Source organism: Microtus ochrogaster, unplaced genomic scaffold (genome assembly GCF_000317375.1).
Source record: "Microtus ochrogaster isolate Prairie Vole_2 unplaced genomic scaffold, MicOch1.0 UNK3, whole genome shotgun sequence".
Taxonomy (NCBI): domain Eukaryota; kingdom Metazoa; phylum Chordata; class Mammalia; order Rodentia; family Cricetidae; genus Microtus; species Microtus ochrogaster.
The window spans coordinates 18,584,414-18,598,050 of NW_004949101.1; the positions used below are offsets into that span (position 1 = coordinate 18,584,414).

The window sequence follows — 13,637 nt, forward strand, 5'->3', positions numbered from 1 at the left end:
GGGAGGCTGAGTGTGCACGCTGGTGTGAGAGAAGGGGAGGAAGATTGTGAGTGTGCATGCTGGTGTGAGAGAAGTAGCGTGATGGGAACATAGCCTATACCAACAAGACAGAAGAACACAGGTAACCAGGATAGGCAGAAGTAAAAAGTGGAGCAGTGCAGGGCCAGTGCGGGACAGCACGGGGCAGTGTGGGGCAGCGTGGGCAGTACGGGGCAGTGTGGAGCAGTGCAGGGCAGCGCGGGCAGTGTGGGGAGTGTGGGGCAACGTGGGCAGTACGGGGCAGTGCGGGGCAGCGTGGGGCAGTGTGGGCAGCGCGGGCAGTGTGGGGCAGCATGGGACAGTGTGGGCAGCGCGGGCAGTGTGGGGCAGTGCGGGCAGTGTGGGGCAGCGCGGGCAGTGTGGGGCAGCGTGGGGCAGTGTGGGCAGCATGGGCAGTGTGGGGCAGCGCAGGCAGCGTGGGGCAGTGTGGGGCAGCACGGGCAGTGTGGGGCAATGTGGGGCAGTGTGGAGCAGTGTGGGCAGTGTGAGGCAGTGTGGGACAGAGCAGGCAGTGTGGGTCAGTGTGGATCAGTGTGGGACAGTGCGGGCAGTGTGGGGCAGTGTGGGGCAGTGTGGAGCAGTGCGGGGCAGTGTGGGGCAGTGTGGGGCCAGCGTGGGGCAGCGTGGGGCAGCATGGAGCAGCGTGGGGCAGTGCAGGGTAGTGTGCTGTAGACTCTCCGAGGCCCAAGGTAGAAGGCTCAGTGGGTTTAGCCTTCTCCAGGCCAAGAAAGCCCACCATTTTGTTTCCTGTGCTGTGGTTCCAATCAGCACCCCAGAGCTTTCCCTCAAGTGCTGCTGACCATTAACAACCACAAATGCAAAGCAGAAGACACTGGGGGCGGGGGAGGCTCTGCCTGATTTCCCTGAGGGACTCCATGGGCAGCATGAGTCCCCAGAGCCAGCTGCTTGAGATTGAGGCTTAGAGCAGGCAGAAGCCCCCTGCCCCTTCCCATAGCTTGCTCAGGGAGTGTTGAGAATCCAGGCCAAATCCAAGAACAGGAGTCCAGGGCAGTCTATCCAGGCCAAGGGTCTTAGTCATTCTAATTCCCAGAAGATGCTGTGTCCCACCAGCTAGGAGGAGGTCCTCTTACGTCGTTCCCATCTCTGCTGTACAACGACATGTCCACCAGCAGTCTCCCCCATCACAGAACTTCCTCTCCCGCCCCTAGCCAGCTAGGTCTGCATTTCGCCGTGTTTTAAGACCTGTGGGAAGCCATGCCTCCATTTCTTTCTTAGGGAACCCTAACTGATGGCTGAACCTCATCTTGCTCCCATTTCTGAAGGGACAGAGACACGGAAGCCCGTCTTCCATTAAGGGTGTTAGTTCGCCAAGAACCACAAGCCATAAAAATGTGCCGTGCACATAAATGACTATTGTGAGCGTCTCCCATGGGGAGAGCTGGAGCAAAAGAATGAAACACAGACCAGTCAAGGTGGCCAGGCCAACCTGTATCTTGAACACTGGTGACAGAGGAAGACTTGGTGTGGCACAGGTGTCTCATGGCCACCAGGCCGTCACTGAAGCTCAACCCTAGGGGATCCACACATAAAACCATGTCACTAGAAGAATTTGGGCTGGCATGTAAGGTTTGGCATAATACAAAGAAATCTCTGGAGTTAAGCATTACACTTATAGCTAACAGAAAGACAATCTGAAGGCATCTCTACTTAAGATAAAACCCAAGCAATTGTAAATCAGGAGAGGCCAGACTGGTAAGACACACAGAGGGAAAAGGCACTTGCAGAGTATGGGTGACAACCTGAGCTCGGTCCCCAGGACCCACGTAAAGGCGGAAGAGAGGACTGGCTCTACAAGGCTGCCCTCTGACCTTCACACACATGCTGTTGCACATGTGTCCCCGTACACACACACACACACACACACACACACACACACACACACGAGGGAAAAAATGAGTGAGAAACACTGTTAACCAGGAAGCATAATTTGTTCATTCAGAGAATACAGACCGAGAACTGGGTGGCAGGCACAGGGCCAGGCTCAAAGATTCACAAGTGACCAAGGAAAGCAAGGCTGGGACATCAGAGTGTGAACAATTCCATAAAGAAAACAAAAACTAGTTTTTGATTGATGGCAACTGAGGTGATGGAAGAAATGGTAAGGCTTTGCATAGAGAAAGTTGGAGCTGTGGTGAGGGAGGCAGGGACGCCACAGAAAGCAAAGACCGCAGGCAGGTAAGAGCTGTCCTGGGGAATGGAACCTGTGACAGAGCTGCAGAGGTAGGCAAGGAAGAAGCCGCATGGGCGGAAGAGAAGGGTGGCTTCTTCTATTTTCTCACTCAGGCTGTCCTGGGAAGGAAGGATTTTATGGGGGCAGTGCAGAAATAGACATTCTGATAAGGAGGCTCTCTGCGAACGTCCCCCAGCGATGGAACGGGACTGGCAAAGAACCTGAGGAATGGGAGGCTGGAGGCAGAGTCGACAGGACCCGTGAACTGAGGGCTTGGGATCAGGAGGCAAGCTCTCGAGAAATGGCATCCCCTCCATTCCCTCCAGTCGTGGAAGAGTCTGGAGAGGAGGACAGGGGGTGGTGCTTCCTAGGAGACCCCAGATATCCTCACAGGATCTGGGGACGGCAGGTGGAGACGCTGTCTAGAGTTCAGGAGGGGCATTAACTCAACGGCTTTATTATGAACACTGAGGAGGAGCAGAGAGCCAAAGGCCGTCCGGAGCCAGAACCTGAGGTCCTTGGTGAGGAAGAGAGAGTCCAGCTTGCTTGCAGCCCCCTACTCGGCCTCATCTGATATACAGGGACCAGAAGCAATCGAGAAGAAAGATTCAGCGAGAGGGAGACAGCCGCCTCCACAGCTGCCACAAGGAAATGAGGACATAAAGGGGCTGTTAGGTCCTAACGGTGGATTTGTCATTTCAAGGAATGCACCTGAAAATGCTGTAATTCAAAGATTGGTCCATGGAGAAGTCAGGTTGGGGGGCGTACTCACTGGAGCGGGGTGCCGCTTCGTGGAGAAGCAGCTGGAAAATTGATGCAGGCAGTGGTAATGGAGCCTCCCCAGGAGAGAGGGGGGAGGTACGGAAAATGAAATCAGGCAGGGAGGATGGGGTGGAGCACTCTGGAGGACCGGGTCTTTGGTAGAAGACATCAGGCAGGGAGGATGGGGTGGAGCACTCTGGAGGACCAGGTCTTTGGTAGAAGACATCAGGCAGGGAGGATGGGGTGGAGCACTCTGGAGGACCGGGTCTTTGGTAGAAGGGGCAGGAAGAAACAGTGAAACACTGGCCGCACAGCTGTCAGTGCTGAAGGGAGAACTGAAGAAAAGCACCTGCTAACTCCACTCTCGGCATCTCTCGTGGGCACTCCTCCGATCTCAGTTCCGGCCATCGCCCTGAGAGGACCGTGTGCTAAGTCATATCCCCTGTGAAGCTCGTCTCAGGTTGTAACCATATTCACCTGGTCCTTTCCCTTCCCCACACCCACTGTGGGACCTGGAAGCTCAGGCAGAGCCCAAGGGGCACCTGTTGGCTGCAGGGTCTGGAAAACACAAGCACATCATCTACTCCAGCCCCCAAGTGAGTGGCGAAGGCCTGGCCTTTGAACTAACGCGTGTCCACACTGTCCCCTGTGGGTGGGGCTTTCTCCTAAACCATAGGAAAATCACCTCAGCTTCAGAGGTGGACACGAGATCCATGGAAGGTTCCCGACATAATAAGAGTGCATCTTCAGAACATCAGACAATCAAGGGGGAGTTATACCCTCATGGCTGCCTGTACAAGAAGTCCAGCTCAGTCAAAACACCAGGCAGTAGGAAGAGGATGTCTTCCTGCTTCCGGGGGCAGCGTCTCCCCAGCTGAGCATCTAAGCACAGACAACCCAACACAAAGCAAGGTCTCCACGTCCCTTTGGACAGTCTCTGTACTGTGCACGGAGCCCTATTGCCTTGCATCCTCGCTCAGGCTATACTGTGTCACCTCCTGCCTGGGAAGCCCTTGAATTTCACTGTCTCTTACTCATGAGGTCCAGCTTATTCGACCTGCCACATGAACATGGCGGTGACAGGATTTCTCTTACAATTTGGGATGTGGGGGATTATTTTTGTTATTACTCTATAGCCCAGGCCATCCTGGAACTCACTGATTATAACCCAGAATGGACTTGAACCCACAGTGATCCTCCCGCCTCAGCCTCTCTGGTGCTGAGATTACAGGTCTCACTCATCACACCCAGCTTAGTCTTGTTTGATACCCTGGTGGCATAGACAGCCAGGGAAATGGCTCAGCTAAGCCCTTCTGCTAGGTCTCTAAAGGACTGCCCTCACTGTGACAGCCTCCCTGACAGCGGTCACGGGGTCCATACGTGAACCTGTCAGACTGCCCAAGGTGCACATCTGACTTCCAGTTGTTCAACACAGGTGGGTTCGGGCTTACTGAGCACACGCAGGGGCACCGTTGACCTCGATGAGCCAGACCTTCAGCTCCTCGTCCACCATGAAGTCGAAGCCAAAGAGCTGGAAGCTCTGGTAAGGGAGGTGCCTGGTGCTGATGGCGGGCTCCACACTCAGGAGGCAGCTCCTGTGAAGTAAAAGGGGGAGAGCTCGCTGAGAATGGAGTGGTAGGGGCAGACGGAACACAGCGACTATGCCTGGAAGATTTTACACCAAGCGTGCGTAAAAATCGGTTTCGCCTTACTTATTGTTTTCAATGGATAAATTCTTCTGATTATTCAAGAGAAGGCTATTTATTAAACAACTTGTTAGGGACGCATGCATCGCTCCTGTTCTTCTAGGTCAAAGCTGCCTGCTCGGGCCCCACTACGGACAGCTCGGCACCAAGCCACCGTGCATCTCCATCAGCAGTGGTGAAGTCACTAGCTGTTGCCATGGCTTTTCTGTATCACTGGCGGCCAGTGAGCCCCAGACATCCGCCTGTTTGTGGGCCCGCGCCCCGTGCTGGAGTCTCAAGTCTGGGGACGGAACTCAGGCTCCTCAGGCTCGCCCAGCAATGGCTTCACCAACTGAGCCGTCTCCCCAAACCACACCCTGTATTTCGCCACATGAAAAGTGCACTGGTATTTGTTGGGAAATGCCAGCTAAAACAGGAATTGCAGAAAGAAAGCTGGGCAGCATTGGTCTCTCTTATGAGCTCCAGGTCTACTGCCAACTACTGTTAATGGAACACCTAAGATTACAAATATTCAAACTAAATATTGAAATCTATCACAGAATCCTTATTAGCACTGACTACCACTTTTTAAATTAAATTTTTTTTGTTTTTGTTTTTTGTTTTTCGAGACAGGGTTTCTCTACAGCTTTGGAGCCTGTCCTGAACTAGCTCTTGCAGACCAGGTTGGCCTTAAACTCAAAGAGATCCTCCTACCTCTGCCTTCCAAGTGCTGGGATTAAAGGCTTGCGCCACCATCACCCGGTTTTAAATTAGATTTCAATAGCAGAAAGAATAACTTCTTTCTGCTAAATTTTGTAAATTGAATCTTACAAATATACTGAGTAAACAGAGGAAGTTTGTCCTTGTGATTGTACACTTTACTCAGGTGACTCTTCTTAATTAAAATATATTTGAAATACTAAAAATAAGAAAAAGTCAGAAGTTTAACGAAACGGGACAACAAGAGAAAGGGATAAAAAAAGCAAGCAGTGCAATCCGATCTGACACACTAAACCAAACTGCTGGGAGGTTAGGAGGCATAATCTCAGCAAAGGGCTTCTTCATCGTTAGAGGCTGCAGGCAGTGCACCTTTTTTTAGCTGGAGTGGGAGTCAACAGGAGGCTGGCTGGGGAAAGAGAAAAGCTGAGAGCCCTGAGCAACACTCAGGAATGGCACCGCTGCACCGCAGGGAACGACCAGCAGGGGGCGAGGAAGTAAACAGTGCCTGAAGTCCTTCTGCATATTTAATTTTCTGAGAGTAGGGATTCTAACCATCTCCAACCTATGTCTACCAGAGAACCTAACAACTAATAATTCTAGACAAAGCATAAGTCTACATCATAAAAAATAAGAAGAAATACAAAACGATAAGTGAACAAAAATAAAACATAAGGAATAAAACCCAGATGTCTGTCAACTGCTTAAACTCTGGAACAGTCACACAGTAGAATAGCGACTGCTGTGTAGATCAATACAGCGACATGATGCCGGCAAGAGCTGAGCTCAAAGCAGGGGCCACAGTGCAATCCCAGTGACACCATTTAAGACAAGCAGATAGAGTACTGCAGTGAGAAAGATGGAAAGGGAAGGCTACCTTGGTCAAGGAGTTTCTGGGGATGCAGAATTTCTTTCTTTGCTTTTATTTGTTTATTTTGGAGGCAGGGTCTCATTAAATAGCCCAGATTAGCCTGGAGTCCCCAGTCCTGTTGCTTCAGGCTACCAGGTGCCGGAATCAAGGTGTGCCTACTATAAATACCTTATATCACGATCTGTACAATCATGGTTAGTGAGTATGTGCGTAACTTAAAAAACTCATTGATTCATACTTGGAAGTATTATGCTTCATTTTTTTAAAAGCAGTAGGTTTTGTAACCTATAATAAAGAATATTACACTAAAAAACTACTTCTAGGTAGACTAAGAAATCAATCAAGAGGCAAAAAGACAATAGGAATAAATCAGGAGCAGTAAATACAGATACAACATATACTACTAAATACAAGATACACAGACAGGATCCCTACAGCTGGCTGTCTAGTTAGAGCAGATGAAATCAGTGAGCTCTGGGTTCAACATTTAAGGTACAGGCTGGCCTCCGCCCACACAACACGCATGTGAACCCACACGTGTGCGCAGGCACCTGCACATGCAGACACATGCCATACATATCTACACCTGCAAAAAATAAAAACAGATAAATAAAAGGGAAGCCAGACATACAATGTCCCCATGACCATAATGAAATTATGGAAAATCCACAAACACCTGGGTAATAAACAAAACTGTTTATATCACACAAGGCAGGTTGCAAGAAATAGGGCAATAAGAAGATTTTGCTACGACAAAAATATAAACACAACCTCATATAATCTCTGGAATGCAGAAGAAATTTAGAGACATTGAATGGTTTATTCAATGTTACAAATGTTTGTATTTGTCATTTTAACAGAAACATCTCAAATCAATTATCTAGCCTTCCGCCCTGAATAACTAGTAAATGAAAAACAAATTTCTCAAAGAGTAAACAGGAGAAGATAACAAAAATCATAAGAAACAAAATAAAAAGGCAGCAAATAAGGCCCAAAGTTGATTTTAAAAGATTTAATCCATCCAAGTAACTAGAGAGAATAAAAAAATTACCGATATCTAGAACAAATGAAGTGTCATCACCACAGACAGATTCTACGGATGTTAAAACGGAAATAAGGGAAAATTGTAAATGGGTTAGGTCCATCATTAGACAGCGTGAGTGGAAAAATCCCTTCCCACAAGAAGAAACAGATAAATCAAAAAGGGCCAATGAACTCACCTTATGATGTGTTTGATCTGCAGCAAAATGCTGCTTTCTAAGGTAGTGTTCAGAGCGCTGCTTAGGTACTGGTTGAACTCCTCAAAGAACATTTCATTCCCTTCTTCGTATTTGCCGTAGTTCTTGGAGAACTCTTTCTGGATGCAATGATTGGTCAGATGGCAGGTCTTATCTTGGAAATTGTCGACGTGATAAGGTTCTGAAGCCGTGCGCAGCACGCCCTCTCTATAGAGGTAGATGTTATACTGATGGTCAACCAGGACCCAGCTTCTGCAAGCCAGCAAACACATGGTTTTATTTAGATCTGAAGTGTTTATATACATAATCTCACACTTTGATTGTTTGTCTGTTCGTTTTGGAACAGGGTCCTACTGTGAGGCTCTGGCTGGCCTGGAAATCTCCTTTTAAGAGATCTATCTGCCTTTGCTTCCTGTGCTGGGATTAAATGTGTGTGCAACCACCTGGTGCACACCTGGAATGTTTGCAGGGATGAGATAGTGAAGAAAAGGAGGTTCTAAAGTCGTATAAGGCAAATCGTGAATTAGACAAAACAATAAGGGGATTAGCACCATGATGAGGCAAAATCAAGTTTTCACCATAAATAATGAGAGACTTGCGTCCCTTTCAGAAACAGACAATTTTGAAGGCTATGGACGTGTTTGAGGTTAATACACATAAACATATGTGTATGTGTGTGACATGTTTGCCTTTCTGCATCTTGACTGGTACTAAAATCTTAGTAACATTTTCTCGAGGGAAGAACTCAAAGGGAAGTAGCAACAACGTTGAGAGGACCAGCTCGGCTCGGCGTGGCAACATGCTGGATATAGCCAAACGCTGGTCACCTCTTACCAGATCCTAACACACTCTGAAAAGGCGACTGAAACCAAGGCTGTGGGCAGCAAACATTACCGAATGTCAAACTTGCGGTGACCGGGCTCAAGGAGCAGAGGGCGCTCGAGGTATTTCTGGATCACGTGCACTTGACCTTGGTTGTCTATGAAATCCAGAAGCTCTGTCGCCTCTGAGGAGATGAGGATGCCTTCACCTGGGAAAATGGAGAAAGTGACAGCACGAAGACCAGCCCTGCCTGTTCCAAGAGGGACAGTTACTGCCCTATAGAAAGCCAAGAAGGCAAGGACACCGAAGTATAAAGGTTAGGGCACAGACATAAAGCAGCGTGCCCCACGGCACAGTCATGAAGACTGAAGGCATAGCCACCAGGTCCTTTACCCACACGAGTTATCCCCAGCTCTACCTCTCTTTTACGAACAGTTATTGTCAATCTGATGAACTCTAGAATCACCCGGCGGCTGTGCCCCTGGGCACCCCGTGCAGGGGGATTATCTTGAGTCCATTATCTGAAGTGAGCAGATCCATCTTACTTGTGGGTGGGACCGTTCCCCGGGCAGGGGATTCTGGGCTGTAGATGGAGATGGGAACTGAGCAGCACACACACACTGCTCTCGTCTTCAGACTGCAGAGGCAATGTGACCTGCTGCTTCACGCTCCTGCTGTCCTTACTTCCTGGGCACAGTGGACCGGTACCTTGGATTGTGAGCTAAAATGAGCCCTCTCTCCCTCCATCCCCCTCCCTCCCCCTCCCTTCAGGTGCATTGTCAGGTGCATTTTTATCACAGCAACAGAAAAAGAATGGAAGACAAATGCTTTTGCATTTATCAAAAAATCAGGTGGACATATATGTTTGGATCTACTTTTGAGTTCCTAGTCCTGCTTCGTGGATTCATGCTTCTGTCCCTCTGGCACACTGCAGTGTCCTGGGCACTACAGTGCTACGGTACACCTTAATATTACCTGAGTGAGTGATTCTACTTTATCTTTTTCAAGATCATTATGGTGGCACACGCCTTTAATCTCAACACACAGGAGGCAGAGACAGGCAGATCTCTATGAATTCAAGGCCAGCCTGACTACAGAGCAAATTCCAGGACAGGCTCCACAAAGAAAGCAAAGCTACAGAGAAACCCTGCCTCACAAAACCAAAAAAAAAAAAAAAAAAAATGAACCTACTATATGCATAATAAACAAGTACATCATAGATACCTAATCTTCTAAATCCCCTGTTTACCACCAGAACCAAAAGATAGTAGAGGTACAAGAGAGAAGCAGGAGCAGGTGAGGCCCACTTGTAGCAAGAATTCACTGCACCCATCTTCAGGAGATTCCCAGAGATGCCTTCCTGTCCTATGATTGGTGAAAAGAAATTGGGATCCAGTAGACCAGGGTCAGAAATTAGTAATACAGGCCAGGGGGTCTTACAAACCATGAGAAAATAAATTCAAGATACAATGGCTTTAAAAAGAGTGCATGCCAGTAGTTATGAGGGAGACTGTGTACTTATTACACTGGAGACTTCTTTGTTTTAAGCCTGAAGTTGATATTATGAGCCTTATCCCTTTCTAGGCATCCATTCTACCCATGTATCAAGTGCTTGTGTAGAGGGCACAGAAGCAAACAAGACATAAAGCCTGCGTTTACATGGGCTTAGAATGTAGCAAGGAAATGGCCCAATGTGTGATACACTCCTGGGAAGACACGAACACACACAGGTGAAAGACACAGAAAGCAGCGGGTATAGACGCCACTGTAGACCAGAAGAGCCTTCTCTGACGAGGCAGTGTCTGAGCTGATGGAGACACATTCCAGGTATCGAGGCAAATTTATCTGTGTATTTGAGAGATCCAGAGATCTTTGTGTCTACAGCACATTGTGCATGGCCAAGAATAGGAGATGACATCAGAGACATCAGGAAGTGTCCAAGGGGGCGGGCTCCCACCAGGACTCTGGAGCCATCCTAAATGCATTAGGAAGTAACATGATCAGATTTGCGTCTTGAAATCAGCACTGCCTGGCAAGATGAGAGCTGGCTGAAGGTCACACTGCAGCTGCTGGCCCAAGAGTGGTCACACTGAAGCTTCGACCTGAGAGTGGCAGAAACATAAGAACCTAATGCTGAACGTATTTTGAAGGGAGCCCTGGCAAGGTATTAAAGCACTTGGTAGAGATTGTAAAGAAAAGGAGGAGCTGAGATTTGGGGCTTCGGAGACTGTGTGCTCAGTGGGGTCACACATTAAACAGGCAATGGGAAGGAGCGGGCTGCAGTGGGCAAGCCGGGAAGGATCGGAAAAGTTCCGTGTCAAACGATTTGAGCTTGAAATGCCTTTTAGAGACAGCGAGGGTACTACTGAGTCCAGAGCTTAAAGCGAAGACTCAGGCGATAAACGTTTGGGAGGCTCCAGAAATCTCCAAAGGGCTGTGGCCGGAGTTCAGTGGGAAGAGTATCTGCCTAGCATACATAAAGCCCCGGCCAGGTTCCATCCTTAGAGGCCAATAAAACCAAGCGTGGGAGTGGCATGCCTGTAATCCTAGCACTCAGACAAGAACAGCAAGATCAAGAGTTTCAGGTCATTCTCGGCCACTTATGAGAGTTTGAGGCCAGTCTAAGGTTACATGAGACCCTCTTTCAAAAAAAAAAATTGTTTTCTAGAAATACAAACTGGACATGGTCTCTGACTGTGATGACTGAGTGAGACCACTCATCTAATACATCAGTCAGGGCCTGTGAAACGGCCCAGTGGGTAAAGGCGTTTGCTGTGAACCCTAACAATCTAAATTCAGTCCCTGGGACCCATAAGGCGGAAGAAGAGAACCAGCTCCTGGAGGATATGCTGACCTCCACATGCACAGCTTGGCATACGTGCCACTCCCAAAACAAAGGAATAAATACATCCTTAAAACCCAGCCTGCCACTGCAGGATGCTGAAGAGCATCCCACAAGTGACAGGGTGGCAATGGTAACTTACCCTTGGCCCCAGCTGATGACTTTGCAATCCAAACATTGCCTTCTCCATCCTCTTTCTTTCTGTTATAAGAAGCCAGGAAGAATTCTCTCTCATCCGTCCTGGTGTTACTGACTGGAAGCTGGATGCCATTCTGCGCGGGAGCGACCGGTGTCTTGAGGTTAGTTGGATAAATCACATAGGACTCAGGGAACCATGTGCAGGACTCACACAGCTCAGGACTGGTCTTGACTAGCCTGGCAGATGACAGAGGGTCAGTCTCTGTTCCCAGGGAGATGTCACCTTGCTCAGAAAGGCTGTTGCTTCCCCCCTAAGCTTCTCCAGAAGCCAACACCCAGTCTGGTTTCCTCTCTATTTGCTCTTAGGCTGGAAGGTCAGGCCTCCCACTCATCACACTGTCTGGCATGGCTCCAAAGCCACATCCTGGTTAATTCAAAGGCTCATGGCAGGCTGGGAGTATAGGACACTCAGTTTAATCCTCAGCATCAAATACACCAGACTCAGTGGTGCATGCCTATAATCCTAGTATTTGAGGGGTATAAGAAGGGAGGTCGGAAGTTCAAGGTCTAGAGACCAGCATGAACTACGAGAGACCCTCGCTCGAGACAAACAAAAACAAAACAACAACAAATCCCCACACAAGGCTCAGAATTGAACTCGTTTTAAATGTATCTCTATAAAAACTCAATGCAACCCTAAACTGAAAGGTGTTTCAACTAATATGTTATACTAGCTAGATCCAAATAAAAATGGGAGCAGCCCTTTAATGCTGGCTCTGAGAGGCAGAGGCAGATGGATCTCTAGAGTACAAGGCCAACTTTGTCTACACTGAGAGAGAGAGAGGGAGAGAGAGAGAGAGAGAGAGAGAGAGAGAGAGAAAAGAAAAATATTTGAATAACTAGCAAAAATACTATCTTGGTGCAGCTGAAAAATCTAGGGGAGAAAAACTATTAAATCTAATTAATTACTCAGTCTAAATTGTCACTGTGTTTAAGTTCTTTATTTCTTGCTTTTATCTCAGGCTGTTATCCTGGCAGAATAAAGGAGGACTCCTTCCAATGGGACACAGGACAGGAGAGGACCCAGGGAAATGCCGTCTGCTCTCAGAATGAGATAACACCACAGAAAACAGAGTCAGGCCCTGGGCAGGGTGCATAAACGTGAGGGCTTCCTACTGCACCAGCTCTCCAGCCACTCCAGAGCTGGGGCTTTGAGAATCTGTTCCAAACAAAGAACTGAGCCAAAGAGATGTGAAGTTCCCACATTACAGGTGTGCAAGGCCCATCCAGGATGCAAACTTCAAACTCCCAGGTCCTAACATTAACCCCATCCCCAGGTCTGAATGGTCGAGGTCTAACCAGGACAAGGACAGGCCTCCTGGGGCTGCATGCTCTCTTCTACCTAGAACAGAACCGCTTATGTGAGTTCTATATCAAGATTCCTCTACAAAGTCCAGTCTGAGCAAATAGCAAAAACAACATTTTAAATTAAGATTTAAAAAATGGCTGGGTAAAGCGCTTGCGGCGCAGGCGTGTGAGGCCTGGTGCATGGAAGGCCGCACGCTGTGATGTGCGCTGGGATCCCAGAGCCGGATGGCCAGTCTCAAAACACTTTTGGTTTTTCGAGACAGGGTTTCTCTGTGCACCCCTGGCTGTCCTGGAACTCATTCCGTAGGTCAGGCTGGTCTTGAATACATAGAAATCCATCTGCCTCTGCCTCACAAGTACTGGGATTAAAGGCCTGCGCCTCCATGCCTGGATAGTACTTAAGTTTGACACCTGAGGCCTGAGGTTATTCTCTGGCCTCCAATACACATGGTTATTAGCACATTCCCAAATACACACACACACACACACACACACACAGAGAGAGAGAGAGAGAGAGAGAGAGAGAGAGAGAGAGAGAGAGAGAGAGAGATTTTAAATAAAGCCATTTTAACAACAAATAGGATTTGCAAGTTTCTTCAATCCAAAAAAACTAAGAAATATAAACCAACAAGCTTCTAGCTCCCTGGATGAACTTTACCCCTGCGCCACTATCCTGTACGGTCATCAGAGTCACGTACAACCAGTGAGCATTTGAATGGTGGCCAGTAAGACTCAGGAAGTAAACTATGAACTATATCTAATTTTAACCAGAAAACGAATGCACTGTGCTAATGTTCTTCCAGTAAGTCCACCTGTATTGATTGAGCAGGCTAGCATTTCCTTTAGTACTGCACTGCAACACTCAGGTGTTCTTCACACATGGGTGGCGTTCCCAGGAGCTCACACAGAAGCATCACTGTTCCATCCAGGAACAAGAGATTAATTCAGCTCAAGCAATGCTTTG

At 48.3% G+C, this 13,637-nt stretch overlaps 1 protein-coding gene across 1 annotated transcript in view; it reads right to left on the reverse strand.

Moving 5' to 3' along the window:
* Positions 1 to 13,637, reverse strand: part of Ttl (tubulin tyrosine ligase) — a 27,023-nt gene that overhangs the window by 4,124 nt on the left and 9,262 nt on the right. Inside the window, exons 3-6 of the mRNA XM_005365648.2 lie at positions 11,310 to 11,542; positions 8,398 to 8,533; positions 7,486 to 7,755; positions 4,444 to 4,587 (exon numbers count right to left, since the gene is read on the reverse strand). Coding sequence (XP_005365705.1) covers positions 4,444 to 4,587; positions 7,486 to 7,755; positions 8,398 to 8,533; positions 11,310 to 11,542 — 783 coding nt within the window. The remainder of the gene's footprint in view (positions 1 to 4,443; positions 4,588 to 7,485; positions 7,756 to 8,397; positions 8,534 to 11,309; positions 11,543 to 13,637) is intronic.